General features: G+C 39.1%; 1 protein-coding gene across 1 annotated transcript; it reads right to left on the bottom strand.

The window, feature by feature from the left end:
• Positions 1-776: 776 nt before the first annotated feature.
• ZCCHC8 (zinc finger CCHC-type containing 8) lies at positions 777-22,804 on the bottom strand. Its single transcript, XM_024196213.1, has 14 exons — positions 22,606-22,804; positions 21,045-21,087; positions 20,087-20,161; positions 18,160-18,265; positions 16,639-16,716; positions 16,176-16,279; positions 12,876-12,941; positions 10,464-10,524; positions 9,851-9,993; positions 8,760-8,902; positions 6,304-6,428; positions 5,085-5,168; positions 3,862-3,976; positions 777-2,320 (listed from the first exon to the last, which is right to left on the bottom strand). Exons 1-14 carry the CDS (start codon positions 22,793-22,795, stop codon positions 1,494-1,496), a joined length of 2,160 nt encoding a protein of 719 aa, XP_024051981.1. The 5' UTR covers positions 22,796-22,804; the 3' UTR covers positions 777-1,493.
• Between the last annotated feature and the right edge of the window lie 4,830 nt (positions 22,805-27,634).

Here is a 27,634-nt window from a genome sequence, read left to right as displayed (position 1 = left end):
TCCCTGTCCCCTGATGGCACCCCCTGCTGTCCCATCCAACCCCCCCCTCCTTCCTGACTGCCCCCCTGGCACCTCTGCCCCCATTCAACACCCTGTTCCTCCCCCAACCCCTATCCACACCCCTGCCCCCTGACCACCACCCTGAACTCCCCTGCCCTCTATCCAACCCCCCCCCCGCTCCCTGGAGCACCGGTGGCTGGCTGCACTACAGCTGCGCCACCCAGCTGGAGCTGGGCCATGCCGCCGCCACCACCACGCAGCTCAGAGCACCGGGTCAGGCCGGGCTCTGCAGCTGCGCTGCCCCAGGAGCTCACAGCCCCGCCGCCCAGAGTATTGTGCCTGCGTCGTTGTGAGCGAGCTGAGGCTGTGGGGGAGGGGCCGGGGTCTAGCCTCCCGGCCAGGAGCTCAGGAGCCAGGCAGGATGGTCCCACGGGCCAGATGTGGCCTGTAGTTTGCCCTCCTCTGGTTTAGATGCAACAAACCCTGTATCTTGGCAGGGGGTTAGACTAGATGACCCTTGCAGTCCCTTCTAACCCTATGATTTTAAGTAATTACTTAACAACTAAAATGTATTTTATGGCAAAGCACAAGTTCAGAGGTTTTCTAAACTACATTAATTCTCATATTTCAACTAATTTTTTTAAATATGTATAACAATTTACATACCTGACAAATTAAATCAGACAACACCCAAACAAGCTTAGTTTTCATGTAGCTGTAGTAACAAGTTTCTTACTGGAGCTTTGATGCTTGAGAATCAACCATTTTTGAAAATATTTATATGAAAACTCATTTATTAAACCTCTGTACACAAGAATGAACAGGTATGTACAGCAAGTTTACATAAAGAATGATGTTACAAAAGGTAGAAGTGGTGCTTAAAAATTGACCCACAATTAATTTATAAAAAATATCCGAAATGGTGAGGATAATGCTGGTCATCCCTGATTATTCCCATCTGATTGCCAGGACTTTTCATGTGGAACATTTTAAAATATTGGAATTTTTAAAAACTGTAATATATTAAACGTATCTACAGGATAATTAGCAAAATGTAGAAAGAGCAGACTAATGTACAAAGGACAGATAAAAACCACCATTCCACCTGAAACTCACCATTAACGATAATATAAATCTTAACCAAAATATTAAACAGCAACCGATGACTCACTGTTTTAAGAGTTTCATGTATCAGAGTGTAAAATATGCTGAACAAATAAATCAATAGTCCTTACACCCCTTAGTGGAAGGTTTTGATTTAGTCAAGTTCTCATGTATTGAACGGTTAACATTGGTCCTGGTCAAATGGAAGGCCTGCATGAACTTAAAAAAATAATAATTAAAAAAACCTCTAGGGAAGAACACAGAAGAATTATATTAGTCCACTCTTAACTACTAAAAAGTTTTTCACAAAAGGGCACATGAGAATATCCAATTTGGTGGATACTTTAAGTTTCTTTTGGGGGCACCATAAAACCTTAAAGGAAGACAAGTTAATCTGAAGCCTTTTTGTTTTTTTGCTGGTTTCTTGGGGAATTCTTTAATACACTTCGTATTCGAAGATAAACACCAGTTGATTCTGCCATATTTTCAAACTCAAATGGTGTTATTCCTGCCGCAAACTTGCTCATGTCAGGAACAGGATTTGAATTTTTTGTAGATGATTCAGCACTGGTGACCACATAAGTAACACCTTCATTTCCTCCATTGTTAACCTCACATTTTGAGCCTGTAGTGCTGTTCTCCAGCATGCCTTCAGAATCCACATGATCAGTGTCACCTTCCTTTAGGTCAAGCAATCCATCCCCTGAATTAGGGTCACTTTTAGAATGTTCAGTTCTGGATATCTGCATACTAGTGTCTGAAATCCCTATTTCCATTGCAACCAACTTCTCAGATGTTCTTCCTTCTGGAATAATGTCCAGTTCATTCCTAGATGGTGATGATGTAACAGAGTTTCCAGTTAAAGGTGTATCAGCAGGTATATCAGAGTCACTGTTTGTACTGTCTGCCTGCTCAAGTGCAGCCCAAATCAATCGCTGCTGCTCCTCAAGCTCTTCTAGGGTCAAAGTATCTTCATCCATGGCTGAATCCCCCACTCTTGGCTGAGCAGAATCACTGGAAGGAGTTGATGCTGAAGTATTCCTACGAAGAGAGGCAGTAGGCGCTGGAGGTAGAGGGGATGTGAAGTTGGGTGGAGTACGTGGAGGAGTGCCTCGTGGCAATGGGGGCGGAGTTGCAATCGATGGAGACCCAGGTGGCAGAGGAGGTTGGAACTGAAAACTGTCATAAGCTAGAGAACTGTGTGGCATTTCCAAATCTAAAATTAGAAGATTAAATAAATCTCCATTAGTAGTACTGAGGCTTGAATTCCTACCTTACCCTACTTTTAATCAGATTTCAAGTCTAAAATGTATTCTTTGGTTAAAGACAGTAAACTTATGTTCTCAGCCTTTTGAACTCAAGCATCAGCTTATGGAGAAATACAGCCATATCAGCTGAAAAGCCTATCCTGATGCTTAACAAAATGTTTGCATGTCCCAGTAGCCTTGAAACTTGCCATACTGAATCTGTCATTTTGGATTCCAGAGGGAACCCTGATGGCTGCTTTAAAAGCTGCATTTTTAAATGCTCTTAAATATGAACAAAGTTTGTAGCCAAACCTTAAAGATTTTAGATCCAAGGTGTATGGAAATTCCCTCCTCAGTTTGAGGGAATCGAGAAGGGCAGCTGGGAGAACTGCTATAGAAGATCATTCTCAAATTTGACTTTAGAATATTTAAAGAAGAAAGTTTTCTGGTCTTTTTAACAGCCATTAAAGCTTTCCTCATTCTAATTCCTCGGAAAAATCTCACTTCTGTAGCAATGCCCACAAGTTGTCAGAATGGAACAATTAATAAAAAAAAATTGAATTTAGCTCCTTCCTATGCATTTTCTACTACATTTTCTCTTTGCTTCTTTTAAACTGTTAACTCTCTTTGGGGCTTATTCAGGGTCAAACACGCTGTTGGTGATATATAAACAGTATTCTTGTTTTTACACATTAGCCCTTAAAATTTATTATTTTAGTAAATATAAAATGATATCTGTAAATAGTAAATTAGAGAATTCCCTGGATGGCAAACCCACTTGATTAAGTCTACCATAAAAATCTAGGGAGAACTAGGAAAACAAATTGTTTCACTGATTTAGATTTTGCCTCCCAGCTTTTTTATATGGTATATTAATAAAACACACTAAAACATGTTAGCTTGGAGAGTATATTTTTAATCCTGTTTCTATTATGGGAATTTTCTTTGTTCAAACTAACTTATAATCAGGTAAAATACATTATTTTAAAATGTGCACTTTCCCACCCCCTAATTCTAAAAAGTGGCTGAGCTATAGCCCTCACTGTTACAACACAGAGTAAAATACTTTGACAGGATATTCGTAAATTACAGAAAGCCCAACTGTAATCCAAAATAATACAAACATTTGACAAATACGGTTAGTTCTCTATTTTAACAGTACAGTTAAAATATCATATACACCTCCATCCCGATATAACGCGACATAATACGAATTCGGATATAACGCGGTAAAGCAGTGCTCCGGCGGGGCGGGGCTGCACACTCCGGTGGATCAAAGCAAGTTCGATATAACGCGGTTTCACCTATAACGCGATAAGATTTTTTGGCTCCCGAGGACAGCATTATATCGAGGTAGAGGTGTAATACATTTAGATAATGTGTCAGTAATTCAATACGAACTGAAATACTGATAACCACGTATTGTTATTGAAGTCCACATTTCACTACAGAGTAAGGAGTGAGTTATTTTGAAAGTATAAAATCATAATTGCAAAAAAGAAAACTGTACCAGAATCCATGTCCATGTCAGCTACTGATACTGCTGAATTGTCTCCTTTTACCTTCTTTGAATTGTGAGAACTTGATGGATATGCAGACCTTTTAGTGCTAGATTTTGGACTTGGCTGAGGAAAAGTTAGCCAGGAAAATAGAATACAAATTAGTATTATAAAGGTACTTTTATGTGATAAAAAGCGGCAATATTCCCTGCTACAAAAATACTAATTAAAATCCTCAATGATTTCAATTTGATAGGGTACATTTTGTAAGCAAAACACTCAGGTGTCAGAGAAACTTGAGAGGTTTAATGTAGTTGAATGAAAAAACAGCAATCGTGTTTAGTTTTTCAGTGGTGAACGAGAAAGGGATTTTGTCTGCATCCCTATCAGAGCCTCAAGAACACTCCTTTTCTCCATGCTTACCTACCCAGATCTCAAAGCCACCATGTCATTTGAACGGGACATTTCCTTTGTAGCAATCTCATAGAAACTGTTCTTTAATTACCAGTAGAACAACTCAATGCTTTACTCTCAACCCCCATAAAAAGTCTTGTCAATTGTAATGTACTTCCAGCTTAAGAAATAGGAAACTGAAACCTGAAATTAAACCTACTGTTTCTTGCTTGAAGCAAGAAACACTAGATTGGAGTTAAACATTTACATTAAGGTCTCAGAGAAAGCTACGTAACTAGGTTGCCACACATGTCCCGCAAACATAGTACTAAGCTGTTCAACCATGAAATATCTGAAAGCATGCCTGTGTTAATCAACTATAAAGTGGACTTTTAGACAAGTATGCAATTCAGATATAGTCCGCACAAAATTTAAATGTAGGCATATATCCAAATGGAATTAGCTAACTGTTCCTACAGACTATGAATTAGAGTCTTTTAGCACTGGGTTTAGTAGATGATCAGATAAAGAGAAAGAGTCTAAGTTGTTTTATAAGATGGCGGTTTTTGACATCAAACAGGTGGCCCAAAGGATTTAAAAGGATATGGACAAAAGTAATGGTTTATTCAGAGGGATACCCTCTATTCTCATTACCTGTTTTTAGCTATTGTACTGATGAAAACCTCAAGATTTCACACCAAACCCCAATACCCTCTATTAGCCATCTTTGGCCAAAGTTGGAGGTGTATACAAGAGACCACTGACAACTGGTAACACCAATGCAGAAACATAAGATTTTTCCAATTTTTTGTATCCAAATATAACACAGAAATATATTCACCGCCTGAAAATTAGAAAGGTAGCTAGCAAAAACGTCCTTCTGTTGAGATGGCTGCATGGGTATGGAACCAAATATCCTCCATTCCTACAGGGGAAAAAAAAACAAAACAAAACAAAAAACAAAAAAAATCCATCACTATAGCTCGACATTCAGTAAGTTGTGGCTAATAATGCACACGCAACTATAATACACATGATATGGACAAATTAGTAAATGTTCCGATCAGAAATTTATTTAACTGGGAAGGAGGAAGAACCCTAAATATGAATTTTTAGCAAAAAGATGAGCTCCATTCCAACTTGTGAATATAAATGTCTGCTGCATAGAGCTATATTGGGCGAGAAACCACAGCACCACTTTAATGAGATTTATTAGCCATTTTGTTGCAAACCTCTTATTCAAAGTTTGTAGTGCAGCTATTAAAATTTACTTCAGGAGGAAAAGTGAACATAAAGAGCTACAACTTGAATAAAGTCTTCCTAATTATTAGTAATAGTTATGCTAAAACCTATGACAATACATTCAAAACAAAGAAAACTGAGGAAAAGCTATATTAAGAGGCCACTACCACCAGACAGAAAACAGTGTAAGGAATAGAAAATTCTTTAAGGCACCTTCCAACCCCAAGGTTCAACAGGTGCCTATTTAACTGGTTTCTTGATCTGCCCCATTTTGTCCAAGTGTTAAAAGATGCATTACTGAACTTGTGCATCTCAATTCCTGAGACACATTCTTTTGATGTAGTTTTTGTTTAGCAAAGATAAAGATTATATGGTACAGCATTGCTATGGTAACATTCATATTTCAAGAACTCTTTTTACATTTAGAAAATTTAGATTCATATGAATAATGTGCATTCAGCTTTGTTTTGAAAAATATTGGCATTTAAGTGAAAATCTGAATATCAGATAGGTACAGTATCATATGCTCCCATCTCATAGTGGAAATGGGCAGCATTATACATTAATAGCAGCCTCCTGGAGGTTTACTAGCATCAGCAAAAGTCCAGATGGACTCTATTGCACAGGTTTCTTCAGAGATCTTAATTAACTTTTAAATACTTAATTCCCCCCCCCCCCCCACACACACACAAATATAATGGATAATTGAAAAAACAAACTTATTTGCAGTTGACCATCAAGGTTTAAATAAACCACAAGTAGGTAATAATGTTTTGTTTTAGAATACCACAGCAACTGTGTGTAGCATATACACTTACATCTGAGATCCCACTTGGAGTAGACATATTAAAGCCCGGATAGTTTATTAACTTAGAGACATCATAAGTGACACATTTGTTTTGTTGATAGGGTCTTTCATCTTCTGTTTCACCACCAGTAGCATCTATAACAAAGTATCATAAACGTTAATATTGCTACTGAGGAAGAAAGTTACAGAAAAAGTTGCAGCAGAAAGACAACAGGTTGCAAAGTTGAAACAGTTTAGAGAAAAGGCTTGCAACCAATGTAGCAGGAATACAGTGGCAAATTCTCTCATTAGATGTGTGCACAGCTTCCACTGAAGTCCCAACTAAAGCCAGAGCAGTATTCTGACTCTACTGTTGGTATCCTTGCAGAATTTGGCTGTAGAACGTTACATCTGTTGTTTGATCCTATGTTCTGTGTCACCAGCTTGTGTTCTTTAAACTCAGGGACTTAAGACAGGTCTGGAAATCATTGCTCTCTTTTTTTGGCTGTAGGAGTCAGTCTTCATTACCTCAAGGAATTGGCATAGCTAGGGCAGATGAGGGAAGAAGAGTGGTACACTACACAAGAGGGTAAAGAACCAGCTTTGCTTATCCTAGTTCAATTAACCCTGGTAATGTTCCAATACTGTTCTCTTTGGGGTATCGCCTTAATAGTCAGATACTTAACAACCCCACTATAGTCTTGGGTTTCCTTATGTGGAAAAGAGTTTCTCCACAACAAGAAAGTTGAACAAGGAAAGGGGAAGGGGAATAATATTAATATTTTTAGAATATCCATACAGAAATTATACCGGTAGTTTTCCTGCTGCCAGCCACTGAACTACTAAAATGGACATTTTCTCATGAGGTTTCATCAAGAAGCACCACAGTTTGAAGTTTTAAAACCAATTAAAACACTTGATAAACTAGGAATGTCCTCCATCTGCTTTTAACACATTCAGAATTGGACAATTTAACCAAGCTAGGCACAGAGCAACACAGCCCTGAGAAACAAATATCTAAGACTCTGGCAGCAATTTCTATGTGGATGTGGTTAATGAACCATTAACCAAGGACATGAGTGTGAAATGGAGTGCTAGGAGATGCAACTTAATTTAAGTAAGCAAGACTAAGGTTAATTAAAGTTTTACAATAAATTCTGAAGTGTATGCAAAGCCTGTATAAGGATTGTGGATTGGAGAAATGTGTGCTAACAATTTGTGCTAGTTACAGGCTTTATTGACGCCGCCTGGCTCAACTGAATTTTCTTTAGAGAATGAACTGGAAGAGCAACTGATAAAGAATGTCACTCTGAAGAGAAAAGAAGATTAATTATTTTTTTCCATCATCTTAAATACCTCAATCAGGTAATACACGTGATAGGAAATCAGGAGATTATCTTGTATCATTGCTACTTAACTGTGGGGATAGAGAATAATCAGCATTAAAATGTAACAAAATTGGCAAACTACTCAGTAATAAATTAAGTCTGTTTTGATTTTTAAACAGAGAAGAGAACTTGGGCTTTGATATATGCTCTAGACAAGTCTGAATGAGGGAGCATAAAACAATATAGAAATAATTACGGAACTTTGAGGAATACCACTGTTTCCTTCAAAAGGCTCAAATAAAGCAACTTAATCAGACTGTGAGCGAATCAAAAAAGTGTGATCAAGCAAGAGCAGGTCTGACACCAGGCCATATATGAAACTTCTATAGCTTTCCACAAACTCCATGGTCTAGAGTCAGAGGTTTAAAAGATAGTGAGATCAAATGGACAAAATCCTTCCAACCATGTGATTAAGTCATTTCAGAAAGAACAGAGCTGCTTCACTGTCACAGCAGTATTGGTATTTTTAAACATGACTGGAGAAACTAAGAGAAAATCTGGCTCACAGCAGTCTCAACCTTTCCTGTTAGGAGCACATCTGATGCAGGAAGAAAAACAGCTACCTGAAAACATGAAAACTTTTTGTAGCAAGACCACCACCTTTGGTATTTTTTTTTTTTTTTTGGTGAATTCTAATGATGAGCATGATCATAATTATAACATTAACTTGACAGTTTAGCACTGGTACAGTTCTTTCGGGAACCAAAACAGTCAAGAGTCCAAGACTTAAAGGTGGCCTGAAGCCTCAGCATAGCAAAGACCAATTTTAAATTCATCGGGGGGGGCGAGGGGAGAGGAGAGGGAACCCTGCAGCTCCCAGCCACTACAGTGGCAGGGGAAACTATGGAACCACAGCAGCAAAAGTCACAGACAGGTCACTGCCTCTCTGAATTTTTGTTTATTGCTTGTGACCTGTCCATGACTTTTACTAAAAATAACCATGACAAAAATCTTAGCCTTAATAATAACCCACAGTCAATGTCAAGCAACTGGCCAACTTGTATACTTAAAGGAAGAGTGAAACTACTCAACTCTTAAGTAGGAAGGGAATGTGTTACCTCTACAGTCAGCTAGGCTTTCCTAGCTGCATACTACTTACCTTTTCCATCATAAAGTGCAAGTCCTGAATCCTCCAGTTCAGCCTCTTTGAGCCAACCTGGGGGGTAACCCAACTGGCGCATGCGATATATAAATGGAGGAAGACTCTTATCTGTGACACCAAGCGCATCTTGAAGTTCTTCACTAGATAGAACATAGGAATACCAAAACTCAAAAATAATCTTCCTATAATCATTGTCATATATTTTAAGACTTAGTTGATAATTTAAGATTAAGTTACTCAGTTACAGAAGTCTCTAGTTATAAAAGCAAGAGACAGTCACCTTCTAGAGAAAAAAATTAAAGTTGTTTCATTTGTATACCTTGTACAGTTACTCCCTTAGAATATCTATTTGAATTATTATATTGGATGCAGAACTACATTAATGTTAAAGATTACGAAGTTAAATGACAAATCAGAAAATTAGAAAGCTAAAGTTCACATTCTAACATTAACTTGCCTGTACAATGCAAATAAATGGATGTATGTCTAAATCTATATCTTAGAAAGTTGCCTCTACTATGAGAGCCACAATTCATTTCTGGATTTGTGAGTTGAAATTCACAACCTTTAAGGTAATCTGCATAGGAAAAGACATCCTTCCTGTAAAGCTAGATTAAACTGAAGTGCTGTCTTCTCGTTAAATGGGATAGCCATATTTTATATGGAAAAAATATTTTTTTTTAAATGAAAAGCTTAAAATTTCCTGAATCCAGCATGAACTGTAAATGACCCTAAAAAAGGGTCACAGGAACCATAGAAATATTTGTAGTCTCCCTCATTAAAAGACTAACCTGAGGACTCGGTACATGTCACTACAGGGTGCCTACATCAGGGAAACGTTGGACAGGGTAGGATTAATGGGGAAAGTTTCAGCATGAAAAGGAAAATAATGTGAGGAATTTATCAACACATGAAGACATTTACAAAAGGGGTCTTAACACAACTGAAGAGATAGTTACCAAGAAAATTATTATACAGTAAGTGGTAACTTTTATACATTACAAATGGCAGAAAAGTTATTTGATGTGTGTGAGAAGTACAGTGATCCAATCAACGTGTGCAGAGGGGGGAAGTCACAGGAGAGATACCTTATTATTCCTGGTTTAAACTTCCCAAACCTCTCTTCTACTTCGTCTGCATGATAACGTTGCTGAAAGTTCTGGTTACTTGCTTCACCACAGGCTTCCATGAACTCTCTTCTTTTCTCACTTATACGGGTAGCATTCCGTGGCTTAAATACAGTTGAGAGACTCACCATGATGCAACTTGCAATTTAAGCACACAATTCACTCAACTCAAACCAAGTTATTAAAAGCTGCCTGAAAGTTACACGTCAAGGGCATGGAACACATCTTACATCACAAGACCAAGGCCAGCTCATTGTTCCACTGAATGAAAGTTATAATAAAAACAAAACCAGTGTACTTTAGAAATCTGCCAGCTTCAGAGGGAAAGCTAGAAACATGTAAAGAGACTTTTCTTTAAAAAGGAGTGATCAAACTATTATGCTATGACAGGTTCATTTAAAATACGGATTTAAATCTCTGAAGTTACAAGTGTGACAGATATACATACAGTTATTGATCTTTAATAAAAGATCATGAACAATATAATTCTTCTGATTCCACAAATGTCCTGTTACCCAAAATGTATTTCAGTGTAACTCAGAGGCAATCTTTCGGATATCGAGGAAAAGTTTACCTTTGGACAATCTTTCATTTGATGCTCTTCAGAACCACAATTGAAACAATGAGGTTTTGGCCTGTTTAAGGAAAGCACTAAAATAAATTTATATTGTAAGTTTATCCCTTTAAAATGTACTTTTGAAGTGCATACTTATTCTTCATTATTCTATTACATGCAGAGATTTACATTAACTTGAAATATATTCAGTTTTAAGAAATCTGTAAAGTAACTTGTGTACTATACCTAAACATGCATCTTCCTCCCAATTTTTGTAGTTAAAAAAAACCCACCAAACAAAAAAACACATTTTCCTATTTAAAAAAATAACGTTTGTTGCTGTCAGGTGAAACACGAGAAACTAATTATGGAGAAAGCCACATAAAGCACTGTCAAATGCAGAAAATAAACAAACTGAAAAGATAAAGCTTGAAGTAAGTAATATTTCCAGACAGAAATTAGATTTTGTCCCCTTAGGAAGATAGTGACTATTAATGAACTCTCTTTCCTTTGACTGAAGTATTTTTAACGAAAATTATATAGACTTATTTGTATAATGTCAATAGTGTGCTAGCTGCTTTGTAAATAGCTAGCAAGGTAAGGTCAGGTTTCTGCCCCATGGATGTTACAATCTAGACAACCGGGGCTGTAGGGGGCTATCAACCCTGCAAGGAAGTATTGTGGGGGTTCTGCCCCCATGTGAACTCATGTATGTCAGGGGGAGGGGAAGAGGCATGGAGGTGGGAATGGGACTCCCTGGGACTAGAGAGGCCGCTGAAGGGATGGGAGCAGGACCTGGAGTGGATGGAGACGCTGTGGTGACACCTGGGATCAAGTGGGGGAGCAAGACCTGGAGGGGCTAGAATGGATCCAGTAGGAACCCTGGGATCCTCCTTCCCAGCCTGGAGCCAGCTCCCCACCTGCCAGGTTTCAGTACCTCCCCTCTGCTCCCCCATTTACAAGGAGCTTCCACGCTCCCTGTAGACAACACAAAGGCTGGGGGGAAAGAAGGAAGGGAGAGAAGAATTATAAAAGGGATGTAAGTTGAAGGATTCAGTTAAAAGGACACTATCAACTTCATAGATATGCTGTAAACAATTATTTTCAGATGCTATACCAACACTCTGGATTATTAATTATTATTATTATTATTAGAGAACATTTTAGAAATCTCATTTACTTGCTAATATGCTCAGTTCACAGTTTGAATTTCCCTCATCTAGGAAAATAAAATTTGAAGCCAGTTTCAATTTTGTTTGTTGTCACAGATTCACTTTCAGGTTCTTAATGCTTCAGTGCTTAGGTTTGAAATGCTGCAAGATAATACTAACTTGTCTAAAAACAACAGTTCTTGGAATTTTTTTTTAAATCATAGAAGTGTTTCTATTGATATTTGATTTTTAAAAGTCTGGTTTTCAAAAGATTTAATATTTGGGCCAAGTTTAAATTTCGTGTCCCTTTAAGCATTTGATTAGTTAATTCCCTGTGTGCGCTCAGTCACTTTTACCAATAGGATAAGGGAGAGTGGATAAAGAGGACAACCATGGCTGCCAACCCTCTAGGATTGTCCTGGAGTCTCCAGGAATTAAAGATTAATCTTCAAATTAAAGACTATGTCATGTGATGAAACCTCCAGGAACACGTCCAACCAAAATTGGCAACCCTAAGGACAACCTAGGTTTTAAGTCTCTTAAAAGGGGTTCATTTTTAATGATGGACTTGAAGGAGAAGGGGGAGGCATATTTGTTTTCTCAGAAGGTATGATTCAAACAGATTTGATGCAAATTGTTCTCTCAGAATACTTTATCCACCATCTAGAAGTATCCACAGTGAAGCATGGTTGCAAATCTGCTTTTCTTTCAAAACATAATATTTCACTTGAGTATGCAGTAGATTATAGAGAAGCTTAACTGAACCTGCCTCCGTGCCTACTATTTGCATTTGAAATAAGGTATTTCAGATGCTGGAAAAAACTAGGCAGACTAGGGTCATCCGGAATTTCCAAAACTACCACTCTGCTGTAATTCTACTTTTCCTCACAATGGCTACACAAACTACTCCAAGATCATTTTCTATTAAATGCAGAGAAAACAGACCAAATAAAAAATGCTGCATAGAACAAAAGCTGTGTGACAGCACGTCAATGCAAATTATTAAAAAAATGCTAGCTATAAAGAGAGCAAAGCACAAAACCAGTTAGTTTAGAAACAGATTTTTCTTACACATTAATTTGACTGCCTCTTTTTTGAGCATCCTATATTCCAAACAACCAACCCAAAAACCTTTTCTAGTGCAAAATTCGATATTGTTAACTTAATTTAGGACCATAAAAAGCAATTTATTCCCCCACATACTGGACCCTTTAATAGTCACAGTGCACATTTTAAAGTTTTTAATCTGAAAAACTTTATAGTTAAGATAAATACAAACCTTTTTGCTTTTACTTGTATTTCTTGCCCATCCAGAGAGAGAATCTGGCTGAAAACTTGCTGGTATCTTAGATTTCAATAAGGAACTGCTACTGTACAAAGCAGAATTTCAATTTTTTTTTAATTGACAGTGATAGTACTTGATACAGAAGAATGTCTCCATGGGTTAAGCTACAAGTGCATCCCCACTAATAAGTTTCAAGTAGGGCTGTCGATTAATCACAATTAACTCACGTGATTAACTCAAAAAAATTAACTGCGATTAAAAAAATTAATCACGATTAATCGCACTGTTAAACAATAGAATATCAATTGAAATTTATTAAATATTTTTGGATCTTTTTCTACATTTTCAATATATTGATTTTATTACAACACAGAATACAAAGTGTGCAGTGCTCACTTTATATTATTTTTATTACAATATTTGCACTGTAAAAATGATAAAAGAAATAGTATTTTTCAATTCACCTCATACGAGTACTGTAGTGCAATCTCTATCATGAAAGTGTAATTTACAAATGTAGGGGTTTTTGTGTTAGATAACTGCACTCAAAAACAAAACAATGTAAAACTTTAGAGTCTAGAAGTCCACTCAGTCCTACTTCTTGTTTAGCCAATTGCTAAGACAAACAAGTTGTTTACATTTACAGAAGATACTGCTGACTGCTTCTTATTTACAATGTCACCTGAAACTGAGAACAGGCGTTCATATGGCACTTTTGTAGCTGGCATTGCAAGGTATTTACATGCCAGATATGCTAAACATTCATATGGCCCTTCATGCTTCGGCCACCATTCCAGAGGACATGCTTCCATGCTGATGATTCTTGTTAAAAAAAATAATGCATTAATTAAGTGTGTGACTGAACTCCTTGGGGGAGAACTGTATGTCTCCTGTTCTGTTTTACCTGCATTCTACCATATATATTTCATGTTACAGCAGTCTCAGATGATGACCCAGGACATGGTCGTTTTAAGAACACTTTCACAACAGATTTGACAAAATGCAAAGAAGGTATCAATGTGAGATTTCTAAGGATAGATATAGCACTCGATCCAAGGTTTAAGAATCTGAAGTGTCTTCCAAAATCTGAGAGGGATGAGGTGCGGCACATGCTTTCAGAAGTCGTAAAAGAGCAACACTCTGATGCAGAAACTACAGAACCCAAACCACCGAAAAAGAAAATCAACCTTCTGCTGGTGGCATCTGACTCAGATGATGAAAGTGAACATGTGTCAGTCTGCTCTGCTTTGGATCGCTATCGAGCAGAACCCATCATCACCATGGATGCATGTCCTCTGGAATGGTGGTTGAAGCGTGAAGGGACATACGAATCTTTAGTGCATCTGGAACATAAATATCTTGTGACACCGGCTACAACAGTGCCATGCGAACGCCTGTTCTCACTTTCAGGGGACACTGTAAACAAGACGTGGGCAGCATTATCTCCTAAAAATTGTAACCGAACTTGTTTGTCTGAGTGATTGGCTGAAGTAGGACTGAGTGCACTTGTAGGTTCTAAAGTTTAACATGGTTTTATTTTTGGATGATTATTTTTTGTACATAATTCTACATTTGTAAGTTCAATTTCATTATAAAGAGCTTGCACTACAGTATTTGTATTAAGTGAATTGAAATATACTATTTTTTTTTTACAGTGCAAATATTTGTAATAAAAAATATAAAGTGAGCACTGTACACTTTGTATTCTGTGTTGTAATTGACATCAATATATTTGAAAATGTAGAAAACATCCAAAAATATTTAAATAAATGGTATTCTATTAACAGTGCAATTAATTTTTTTAATTGCTTGACAGCCCTAGTTGCAAGTTACAGAAATGAATTCCAATTGCAGTCCACTATAAACTTATTCACTGAAATATTGGTACAGAGGAGTCCCCACCTAAAAGCTTGACTTACTCAGTACATATTGCCACCTGCCAAAACAGACAGAAGCTTCATCGGGTAATCCTAAAGGGAGTCTTCCTTTGGCCTCGCCATTGGAAGCTAAATTAAGGTGAATGTCACCCTTTATAAATGTAAGCAGATCTCCGAAAATAAAAATGCAACAGATACATTTAAAGAAAATGTCAAGGTTGACAGACCCAAAGGTTTATTCCAACCCCACTTTGCATTTCTCCGTACCCCCTGCAAAGTCTTCCCCCATTCCCTTACTGTCAGCCACATCAAATCATCCTTTTCTTTCATGTAGCTACATTCTTGGAAGCCACTAAAATATTTACACTGACCAGAACCCTAGTCTTTAAAGTACTAAATAGTAGAGAAGCTGTGCTAATTTCAATTTCCTGATAGTTTACGAGAAAGCAGATGACAGGAAGAACACATTATAACGTGATGTGTATGCAGTCAAAGGCAGACACAACAAACCCAGGTTGGCCCACTAATCAGATGGGATTTCTCACTCACTGCAGGCACACTTTAAATTATTAAATCATTTACAGAATTGTAAAGCAATAGGGTAGACATTTTGGGCTTCTGGACTGTGAATGTGCCCCTTTACTACAGGCCTAACAAAATTTAGAGATCCTAGAAATACTTTGTGGAGCTTTAAACAGACTTTGGCCTTCTTATAGGGCAGGAAGTGAAGGGGAAGCAGAAGAGAAGAGTATTAAGTGTTTTTATATAAAAATAAATAGTCCAATTTCTGTTTGTATGTTTGTCCTTCTGAAATTAAGAACAATCACATAAATAAGGATGTTCTACCTGAGTTCTGGCTCTTAAATACTGAAGAGAGCAACTGGAAAAATGGACTAAAATATTCTCTGCTTAAATAGGACTCCTTTTCTCAAAAAAAAAAAAAAAATTCAAGATGTAGTTAAAATTTAGTCAAAACACCACAGAGTACATTTAGGATTTGTTAGCTCTCCCTTCTCATCACTTTAAATAAATTGCTTTATAGAAGCAAATAGCCAACATTTCTGGAGTAAGCAGTCATTCCAGATCCTGTGACATGTGGTCCCAACAGCAATTCTTGGATTGACAGCAGAGCATGTTTACGGGAATGAAACATTCATTCATACAGAACATGATTCCTTCAATGAACAAGTCAACCATATTAGACATCTATCATCCAACTACTTTAAAACTTTGAAATAACAATAGTAATAATAATAGTTCAATTGATGTCAGACAACACTGATATGACCCAGCAGACTGTCATAGTTAGAAGTTTTAAAAAAAATTGCAGAAAAAGTTTTAACCTCAACTTTATGTCCGATTGTGTTATTTGGTTATATAAACAGAAAAAGGAACTCCATTTTACTAAACAGGATACTTAGGTATTTCCCATCCTTCTGTCAGCTGTGGATTTTCATTTAATATAGGTTGTCCCAGTTTATCAAGACAAAAATTGGTAAAATATAGAACACTTCCTACAACCTGTTGAAAGAGCCAGAAAATTGTCAGTATTTCAATCAGATTAACTGATAATATTAGAAAGGCACAGTATTTTAATATTTCAAAATAATGTAATTAGTTGTACAAAAATTAGTTAAAATAGTTTATTTCTTATTTAAGGATTTAAACATAACCAAAACATCCCTCCATGCCTTCTGAATGTACATATAGGTAAATTTTCCAAGTATTATGCAGCTAAAGCATCATGAATTCCAATAAAGTCTATCAGTTACATTGCTAAAACCTTGCATATCTTTTTATAATGACATTGTGGACTAAAAGTAAAATAGAACTTTGGAACTATCTGGAACTACCAGTGAAGAATATAAAGTTTAACTTACACTGAAAGCTTCCTTAATTTTTTTTATTGTATTAGAACTTGTCACTTTATGGTCCTCTTCCAACAGAATACTGGATGGCTAATATGAAAAGCCAAAAACAAAAACAAAACAAAAAACTCCTTAATTGCTGCAAATAAAACACAGATGATATAATTGCTGGTTCCAGCTTTTCATTGCCACGTACACACAAACTAACCACATGCTAGTATATGAAGTATGAGAGTTGTAGACTAGTGGTAATACTGTATACAACCCAAGAGGTGACATGGCTTTGATTTCTAGTATCTAGAACCTTGGTGTCATGGGCTGGGAATGCTGTGGAGGAAACATGCTCAGCCTCTGGGATGGCAAGAAGAAAAGGGAGGGTTGGGAGGAGAGGGTGAAGAGAAATGCCTTGTTTCACTTAACTGGCCAAAGGAAGTCATAGTTAATGAACTATCTGCAGGACACACAAAGAATTCTCCTTCCAAACATTTGAGAAAAATATACCATTTGTAAATAGTAGGAAAAAAATTTCTGTAATTCAGATAAACTAGCAGTGTGATATTGCAACCAAAAAAGGGGGGGGGGGGGGGGGAGGGAAGAACCCAAACCATTGTTTCTATAAACTCAGACTTTAAAACCAGAATGGTCCATCAGGATCATCTAGTCCTGCACATTGCAGGCCACAGAACCTCATCCACCCAACTCCTATCATAGACCCATAACCTCTGGCTGAGTTACCAAAGTCCTCAAAATATGATTTAAAGACTTCAAGTTACAGAAAATCCACCATTTACACTAGTTTAAACCTGCAAGTGACCCATACCCCGTGCTGCAGAGGAAGGCAAAAAAACCCCAGGATCTCTGCCAATCTGACCCGGAGGAAATTCCTTCCCAACGACATATATGGCGATCAGTTAGACTCTGAAGATGTGGGCAAGATCCACCAGCCAGACACCTGGGAAAGAATTCTCTATAGTAACTTAGAGCCTTCCCCATCTAATGTGCCATCACCAGCCATTGGAGATATTTGCTGCTAGCAGTCGCAGATCAGCTACGTGCTATTGTAAGCAGTCTCATCATACCACACTCTCCATAAACTTATCAAGTTCAGTCTTGAAGCCAGTTAAGTTTTACCCCACTACTCCCCTTGGAAGGCTGTTCCAGAACTTCACTCCTCTGATGGTTAGAAATCCTTGTCTAATTTCAAGCATAAACTTGCTGATGGCCAGTTTATATCCATTTGTTCTTATTTCCACATTGGCGCTTAATTTAAATAACTCCTCCCCGTCCCTGGTATTTATCCCTCTGATGTATTTATAGAGAGCAATCATATCTTCCCTCAGCCTTCTTTTTGGATAGGCTTATCAAGCCACGCTCTTTGAGTCTTGTCTCATAAAACAGAGTTTCTAGTCCTCTGATAATCCTAGTAGCCCTTCTCTGCACCTGTTCAAGTTTGAATTCATCTTTCTTAAACATGGGAGACCAGAATTACACACAGTAGTCCAGATGAGGTCTATATTCTTTGAACTTATATACCTGAGGCTTAACATTGAAGTGGGTCCTTTCTGGTTCAGCTCTCTGTTGCTCCTCATATTTTTGAACTAAACTAGAAATAAAATCCTCAATTTCTTGATGATACTGCCTGCAAAAGGTAGAAATAAGAGAATACAACAGACTGCATGTGTATATTTTAAGGGATTCCTGAAACTGAAATTATAAATTTTGAACACTGTATAATTAAGTTACTTTGTTCAATGTTCAGGATAAGAATTTTATTCCTGAACCTTTTATTGCTAGATGTGTACATCTTAAGGTACAGCTTGTAAATCTAACTTTCATGCTGCCCCGATGTAACCAACATATCACATCTATAAATTGGAAAAGAGACATACAAATGTATTAGAAAGCAAATTCAAAACTGCAACCATGCTATTTAATATAGTTTTTGTGGATTTCAGAACTGGATTAAATAACCAAGTAGAAGTAGAAAAGAAATTAAACATAGGCAAATGGAACTGGATGCCACAAATCCAACCACATAGATAGATCAAGATTAGAACAAAAAAAATCTGGTTTTACAATAAATCAATGTAAGTAACTACCAAGGACACTTGCATAAGTAGTGTAAAATGTTGGCTAAACATCAGGAAAGACTTTGTACTTGAGAAACTATTCCACAGACCAGTTCCTCAAGGAAAATGGTACAAGTCCCATTGCTTAGAATGCTTAAACTAAACTGGATAAAGTACTACAAATTGGCTCCAAGTAGGATATAGGACAAGGAAAACACAAAAACAGAAATATACTATAGACCCAATAGTTATTCCCCTCCTCTAACTTCTTCTGATTTTACAATACTTCACGCTTCTTTTCCCACTCATTTGGCTGCTCTAAAATTGACAGAGAAACCATAAGCATCAGTCCATGGATTCTTTCAAATATGTTTTCTTTTTAAGGTGATGTATATGAACAGGAGAAAAAGTCTAATGACGGTTTTAAATGAGAAATAAGTTAGTGACAACTCAAAATATTCCTTTTAAAAGCTACATTAAAAAGAACATTCAAAATTTTGCAATACTAGTAACAAAGAAGTTAGTAATATTAGACTGCATGCTAAATTTCAGCCTTTAGTACCTATTTACAACCAAACTCCTGATGGCTTTGTACTTTTATCTAACAGTTCTGTTATTTATAATACTGTAAAACAGTAGCAGCTATATTTAAAAGGGACACAAACGACTTTTAAATAAGTGACATTTCTATCTGAAAATGTACGTACAACTGTTAAAAGTAACCCTTGTTATACTTAAAATTAGAGAAAGTTTTCAGTTTGTTCATTTTGTGCATTTGAAAGCACTTTGTATATAGTCTGTTTCACTACATTGTGGTCAGATGAGAGTCTTATCACAAACACAGAGGTCTGGGGAACTTAGACTCGTATTTTCCTCAATCCGACAAAATGGTGATTACTAAAGCAGCAGCAGAGCTGAAAATGAAAACAAAAAGGGCAGCAGACAGGTGTGCGCATAAAAAGGAAGGGAAGGAGAGGTATGCCTGAGCATATTTTGTATTGCCAATCTTGAGCCCATCTAAAGAGACCCTTCCAACACCCATTTCAGAACTTAAAGGATGTTCTGTCAAACACCTTTTAAAAAATTTAATTTAAAACATCAAGTTGTCAGTGTCCATTTAACTAACATATACCGCAGTATATGTATGTTTGAGAAAATTATATTTAGAAAAAGGCTTACATGAAAGTAATGTACCAGTTGGAATCAGGATATTAAAGACATTTTGCTATAACTGAATAAGTAACCAGGGTACAATAGGTTTATATTAGGCTGTTGTATTAACCAATCTATGGCTGTGTTACATGTCACGATTGCACACTAACAAATCCCAAACAACGGCAATCTTAAAAGGGAATTAGACTGACACTTTATTAGCAGGGGAAGTTACTTACTTTGAAATAACGTTGTTCATAAATAAAATCTGTAACAAAGGTCCATCTAACTTAGAACTGTCCACTGAAAGTCCACTAGAAGAAAAAAAGATACTGTAAAGTTACTGTGCAATTGCTTTTCCCCCCTTTCTGCATGTATCACAGCAATGCCACTAGTCAAGGGGACTCACTTTCCCCAAGGCAGAGACACAGGTAGGCTTGGCCAAAACAAATGACATTTGCTTTTCACCCATTCTGTTATTCTAGGCTACAGTTCTCCCTCAGTTTAAATCCAGTTTCTCCACCTCAAGCAATGCAGCAGGAAATGTCAATAAGTTGCTTGAAAGACTATTACTGCTTCCTTTTACTACTAATTGGCACATGTAAGAAATACAACAGGCAGCAGTTTAACTCAAAATTGACAGAACACCACAAATATATGTATTCAATTAGTATTTATTCAGTGAGAAATTTCTAACAGGTCAAAGTGATTATCAGATCTGATAATTCTTGCAGTGGTTGGAGCCCTGGGCCCTTTAAATCACTGCCCTAGCCTGGCTGCCGGAGCCCCAGGGTAGTGGCGGCAGGGCTCCGTTGGCGATTTAAAGAGCCCGGAGCTCCTCTGCGGTAGCGGCGGCCAGAGCCCCAGAACCCTTTAAATCGCGTCTGAGCCCTGGGGCTCCCAGCCGCCTCTGCAGCTGGTAGCTCTGGGGGTGATTTAAAGACCCCGCCTCTTCCGGTTGAGGCCACACCCTTGCTCAGGACTCCGGCGTACCGGTAAGTCCTTTAACTTACTTTCAGCCCTGGTGTAAGTGCTCCTGGTGAAGATGTGTACCACCGACAGAAGGTGGGTAGTGTGAACATGAAAAACTGCAGTAATTGCTGCAGTGGCTGTAAGTTGGCCTAACATAGGTCGATTTTATGTCTACAATACACAATTGCCTTAGTGTTCCAACTTGGAAAGTCAATATTAACATACCTTGGTCGTGTCAGAATCTTCAGTTTTCTTCTAAGTTCTTGATGTTAATTATTTGTCAAGGAATACTGGTTTCCTCTATATTAATCATTAGAATCAAAGTACACCACTTTAAGAAAGAATCAGCTCTTACAATAGTTGTACTGAACAGCAAATAGGATTTTAGGCTCTTTCACTTAGTTTACCACACTGTATAAAGCCATTCATAAACTCACCAACCAAAAAAATGAATTTAGAGGGCTAGAACAAAGTGAGTGTGAAAAGTAGGTTAAAAGAGGGAAAATTGTCTCTTTACAAACAGTAACTCACAATATGCACTACAGAAAAGTTCTGTTACTGATGGTAGTTCGTCCCTACTTGATAGGCATCTGCTCTGGATGACACAGCACTCCCATGGCAGAAGCTATAGTTAAAATTACTCAAATAAAACTGACCAAACCCACATCTCTCACCCTCATATGATGAAAGGACTGCACAAAAACTATTTCATTTAAATGCATCTAAAAATAATTGCTCTTCAAGTTACTGGTTTACCATATTTTGGGATGACAAAGTTAGAAAATGCAAAAAAAAAAAAAAAAAAGTAACTCAGAACAAGGAGAGCATTGCATCCATCCCTTCAAACTAAAAATAATCTTTTAAATGGTCAAAGCTTGAGACAGCCTCAAAATTGTGGTCCACTCTCATTACCACTTCAGAAGTTATTTTTCCTCTGTTGGTACCCTGCTGTTAATTGACTTATCTCATTAGACTGACCTCACACTTGGTAAGGCAACCCCCATCCTTTCATGTATTTATACCTGCTCCTATATTTTCCACTCCATGCATCTGATGAAGTGGGTTGTAGCCCACGAAAGCTTATGCCCAAATAAATGTGTTAGTCTCTAAGGTGCCACAAGGACTCCTCATTCTTCAGACAAGTCAGCGACCTTTTTTCGTTACTCAAACATCCAATATCCCTGGGAATCCAGATTTCAAACAATGATGATCTGAGTTACAATCACTTTTTTTTAAAAGAAGATTTTTAAACAACTCATCAAGCCACACTTTATGTTATTGCCCAGATGACACAGCCCCATACTAAAATCACCACAACCTGACTGGGGTGGCAGAACTCACACACAAAACCCAAACTAGACTCAGTGATCACTGAGTAGCAAGCCCCCCACCCCGGTGAAGCAGAGACCACATTCATGGGAGGTGAGAGGGAGAGACCCCCGCCCCCACCCCAGCAGTAGGGAAGGGGTAGGGTGACCACGTCCCAATTTTATAGGGACAGTCCTGATATTTGGGGCTGTCTTATATAGACACCTATTACCCCCCACTCCGTCCGGATTTTTCACACTTCCTGTCTGGTCACCCTATTTGGGGGACAGTATTGGAGCTGAAGGGTTTTGTGCCTCATGGGCCAGGGAGACTCCTCAACCCAGCAGCCCCGGAGAAGCAGGAACTGAGGCTGCGCCGGAAGGGAACCAGCATCAGGGGCGAAAGCAGACCGCGGTTGGGGCTGTTCCCTGCCCGGGGATGAACCGAAACCAGGCCCAGATCCCGCCTGTCAGGATATTCTCGGACCGCAACTGCCGCACCATCTCCTCGGAGTCCCTCAGCCGCTCCCGCAGCGCCTCCCCGGCCTCCTCCAGCTCCTCATCCTCCTCGAAGCGGATATGAAGCGGCTGCGTCGTCGGGGCGGCCGCCTCGTCACCGTCCAGCTGCTCGAAGAGCTCGCGATCCCCGAAGTCCACCTCAGCCGCCATCTTAGGCTGCGGCAGGAAGCGGGGGAGATCGGTCAAGGGGCAAAGGGCAGAGGTAACGGCCACCTCAGCCACTCACAGCGCGAAGGGGGGGGGAGAGGCGAAGCCGGAGCTCCAACAGGAACGGCCTCGTCTCCGTTGAGAGGCGGTGGCCTCCAAAGACTGCAAATCCCAGCATGCAACAGCACAACTTGATCATAGCGTCTTATAGGCCAACGACGCTTTACAGTGTAGCATCAGAAGACCATGGGGTGGGGGTGGTGGGGGTAAAGAGCAAGGAGCGTTGCATGTTGGGATTTCTAGCCCCCCCCCATAGTAGGTTCCAGGAGGCGCATTGTATGCTGGGATTTGTAGTCCATAGGGGATGATTTGGGTTGAATTTGAAGATTCCTTGAGACGTGCAGCTCACAGCAACCTCCAGACTGGAGGCAAGAACCACAGGACGTGTGTGTTTGTCTTTTGGATAAAACCTTGGAACCCCATGCACTGGGCAAAAGCTAACTGGCTGTAAGCATGAGTAAAGGGAAAATCCAGAGGGGCATGGAGAAGGAAATGTTAAAATTTGCACTACCGTGACAAACCTGTGAAACTGTGCAACACAATTTTCTTAATTTGCATCCTGTATTTTATAATCTGACTTGTGTGTCTCGTCCCTCATGTAGACTGGCAGGTCTATGGGCAAGGAACGGTCGTATTTCTCTGAGAAGTACCGTGTACAGCTCTGACAGATGATAAATAAAAATAACCTTTCTGGTGTTTTTGGCATAACAAATGTAGGAACAACTTAATCAAGGGTCTCAACTCCAACTTCCCCCTGTGCGTGAGTTGTCTTCAATTTCTTTTTCTAGCATGAGACACACCAGTTGGCCAAACCTGCTTCTAACCCTGCTCCAAAGGAAGTGGCAGGAAGCAGTATAGATAGATGTGGGGGTTTAATACAGTAGTGGACAACCTGCAGCCTACGGGCCACATGCAGCCTGTCAAGGTAATCCGCTGGCAAGCTGCCAGTTCGTTTACATTTGCAAGGCTGCCCGCAGCTCCCAGTGGCCACGGTTTGCCATTCCCGGTCAATAGGAGCTGCGGGAAGCAGCGGCTGGCACATCCCTGCGGTCTATGCCGCTTCCCGCAGCTCCCATTGGCCAGGAATGGGGAATCGCAGCCACGCAAATGTAAACAAACTGTGGCGGCCCCAGCGGATTACCCTGACTGGCTGCATGTGGCCCGTGAGCCGCAGGTTGCCCACAACTGGTTTAATAGAAGGGCAGTGGCCATATTTTATTTTGCAAAATAACACCATTGGAACTAATGAGACTCATTTCATGCTTTGATCAGTTTACTTGTGTTCTGCTTTTTCTTTGTTTTCAAAATGTAACCTCTTTAAACAAGGATTGTGTTATTGTGTCTTTGTCCAGTGCCCATCAAAATGAGGCCCCAATAATATACATATATGCATAGAAGGATCTAGTATCTCTTGTACATGTAAAATTGGAACATACATAGGGTCTGAGGTTAATTTTACTCTCCTGTGGTGAAAAGGATCCCAAAAGCTGTTCAAGATCTTCTGAGGACACTCTAGAAATACAAAATATTAACAGTGGTTCTTAAAGAAGCAAATATAGGACTTTCCAACTAGTATGAGAAATAAAACCCATATTTCAGATGACAGCACCTGTATGTAGCATTATTTATTGATGTTATTTATTACACATTATAAAACTGCAAATCTCTACCCATAGCCTGTGCTCAGAAACTAGCTAGAAGAACCTGTATAGCTACCTTGCCCTGCCTGGTAGAAAGGTAGGAACTGAGAACAGACCACCAAAAAGCTATGGTTATACTTTTACTAAATGCCTAGGTAGCAGACAGCAGAGCTCTCTCCCCTTTGGCCAGTGATTTCTTGAAAATGTTACTTTCAGTTTTCAGCCTACGGCTTACTTCTTCAAAAGACAGATATCACTAGTTTTAACAGGGGTGGGGAAAGGTATTCCGCAAAGCTCATCATTTTTGCTTATATCAAGCGTGGCAGATTGCCCTTAAAGGATACTAGTAGGACCCTACCAAATTCACAGTCCATTTTGGTCAATTTCATGGTCATAGGATTTTTAAAAATCACAAATTTTACAATTTCAGCTATTTAAATTTGAAATGTCATGGTGTTGTAATTGTAGGGGTCCTGACCCAAAAAGGAGTTGTGGGAGTCACAAGGTTATTGTAGGGGGAATTGTGGTACTGCTACTCTTACTTCTGCACTGCTGTTGGCGGCGGCGGCGGCGGCGCTGCCTTCAGAGCTGGGCAGCGGTAGAGCAGTGGCTCTGGCTAGGAGCCTATCTCTGAAGGCAGAACCGCTGCCAGCGGTAGCGCAGAAGGAAGGATGACATTATGGTAGTGTCCCCTTACTTCTGGGCTGCTGCCTGCAGAGCTGAGCCCTCAGTCAGCAACCACCACTCTCTGGCTACCCAGTTCTGAAGGCATCAGCACAGAAGTAAGGGTGGTATAGTATGGTATGGTAATGGTATTGCCACCCTTATTTCCGCGTTGCTGCTGGCAGGGTGCTGCTTCAGAGCTGGGTGGCAGGCCATCTGCTGCTCTCCAGTCGTCCAGCTCTGAAGGCAGTGCAGAAGGGTGGCAATACCATGACCCTCCTGCAGCTCCCTTTTCGGTCAGGCCCCCCAATTTGAGATACGTTGGTCTCCCATGTGAAATCTGTATAGCATAGGGTAAAAGCACACAAAAGACCAGATTTCTTGGGGGGAGACCAGATTTCACGGTTCATGACATTTTTCATGGCCGTGAATTTGGTAGGGCCCTAGATAGAAGAACCAAACTGGCTTGGAAATAAGGTTCTCCTGTCAGTCACTGACTGAAAATAGCACATTCTTCAGTATAGGAAAATCTTTTACAACTTCTATGGATTGACAAGCATAAATCTTTATATTCAAATGCTCCTTTCCTCCTACTCCCAAATAGCTTGAGCACTTACTTCAAGGAAATAGAAATTAAGTGAGAAGTAACTCTCCCTTTTACACCCATTTAATCTAATACTCACTTTGTTCCTGCTAATTGGTTGGAAAAACATGAGTTTATTTTGATAAACTTCCAACTTTTTCAACAGTGAAATTACTATCTCACAACTTTGACACACAAATGGAACATATTATTTCTTCGTCTGCTTGAAGTCAAAATGGCCAGTATTCTGAGCAATTTTTTTGAGCAAATCCTGTTTAGGAACTTTGGAAAGTTGTGGAAAGATGATGCATACCAATTTCTCCATTTTCAATACTTAAGTTTCATGATTCCATATGTCTGTGATAAATACATTTCTTCTGTTTCAGCAAATCTATTAGAGCAGTGTTTTTCAACCTGTGGTTGTAGACCCCTTAGGATCTGCAGACTACGTCTAAGATTTCCCAAGGGGTCCACACATCCATTTGAACTTTTTTTTATGTTCCACAAATGAAAAAAAGATTTAAAAAAATCACTGTATTAGAGTTTAAATTAAATGCAAGATCACAACACCATACTACTGGACACCAATAAACATTAGTAAGTCTTCTGTGACGGATTTCTCTACAGGTCTGTCGCATCTTACACGCATTTAACATGCGCGAATTCAGCTTTACACGGTCGACAAAAACAAAACAAAAAAAGAGAAAAATAACAATTTAAATACTGTTCCTGTAGTGCGGGCGATTCTGCCCATTACACTCAATGTAATTTTGACTATACACGGTTTTCGCTTTACGCGCTGACCGCGGAACGTAACCCCAGCGTAAGATGAGACAGACCTGTATTAGTCAATTTTTTATCACAATGAAAAAAAGCACACTTGCCTTTCATTGCCAAGCACACCAGAATTCAAGAATGTGACATAATAGGATGTTAATTCAACTTTTGCTTATTTGTTGGAGATGGAAAACTTCTTCCACTTGCCTAGAAACTTGCAACCATGCAAATCTACACAGGATATTCTGAGAAGGCATACAGATTTGTGCCTGTAGCATTTTTTCAAGTTATTTTAGGAAAAGGACTAAATTGGAGTGCTCACTTAAGAGAAAACACAGGAGGAACGTTTAATTTACCCACTTCTTCTCCTGTTCCCCTATATTTAATCCCAATACATTTTCTTTCTTTTCTTTCTACGTTGAAATGTTTCCACTGTATCTGTTTGAGAAAGGAAACCAATTTTATATTGTCAGTTTTATTCATGAAGTTTTATATCACTTTACAGTAACAAACAAACAAAAAAGAGAAAACCTCAGCCAGTCCAGGCTTCAGATAGGCCAAGGGTTAGACCAACCATGAGAATCACCAAGATATGCCTCACGCACCTTACACAAGCATGAGTAGTCATCTAGAACTCAGACTAACAAACTGATAAGGCAATGTGTGAGCTACTTGATCATTTCAGCAGAGGGCTTGGGTAGGATTGTGGCAGCAGCAGCAGGGTTCTGCATTTCTCCATTCCACCCCCATCCCAAGCCCTCTTTGAGGTGGTAGAACAGACTCTTGCCTCAGATCCCTCTGATGGGAGGCAGCAGACAGGGGGCCTGTAGCTCCTCGTCCTCCAGCTGATCAAGGCCTTCCTGCTCCTCAGCTTCTTGCTCCCTGTTTTGGCCCAAGAGGGAGAGGGAAACTTATGCCTCTCTGCCACCAAGTGGAGGGCTCTGCTTGTAGGTCCCAGCATAAGTTGAATTCACTGTATGGGGCATTAATTTATCTTGTGGTCAGAGAAAAACACTGATTTTTTTGGTGTAAGGGTGGAATTAATTAGGGTACAAAATTTAGCTAGTGGTAGTGTCTTTGAATCCAAGCAATGGAGAGCACCCAACCAACAGGAGACTA

This window comes from Terrapene carolina, unplaced genomic scaffold (assembly GCF_002925995.2).
Source record: "Terrapene carolina triunguis isolate 2854851 unplaced genomic scaffold, T_m_triunguis-2.0 Scaffold234, whole genome shotgun sequence".
NCBI lineage: Eukaryota > Metazoa > Chordata > Testudines > Emydidae > Terrapene > Terrapene triunguis.
This window is presented reverse-complemented; position numbering and strand designations above follow the sequence as displayed.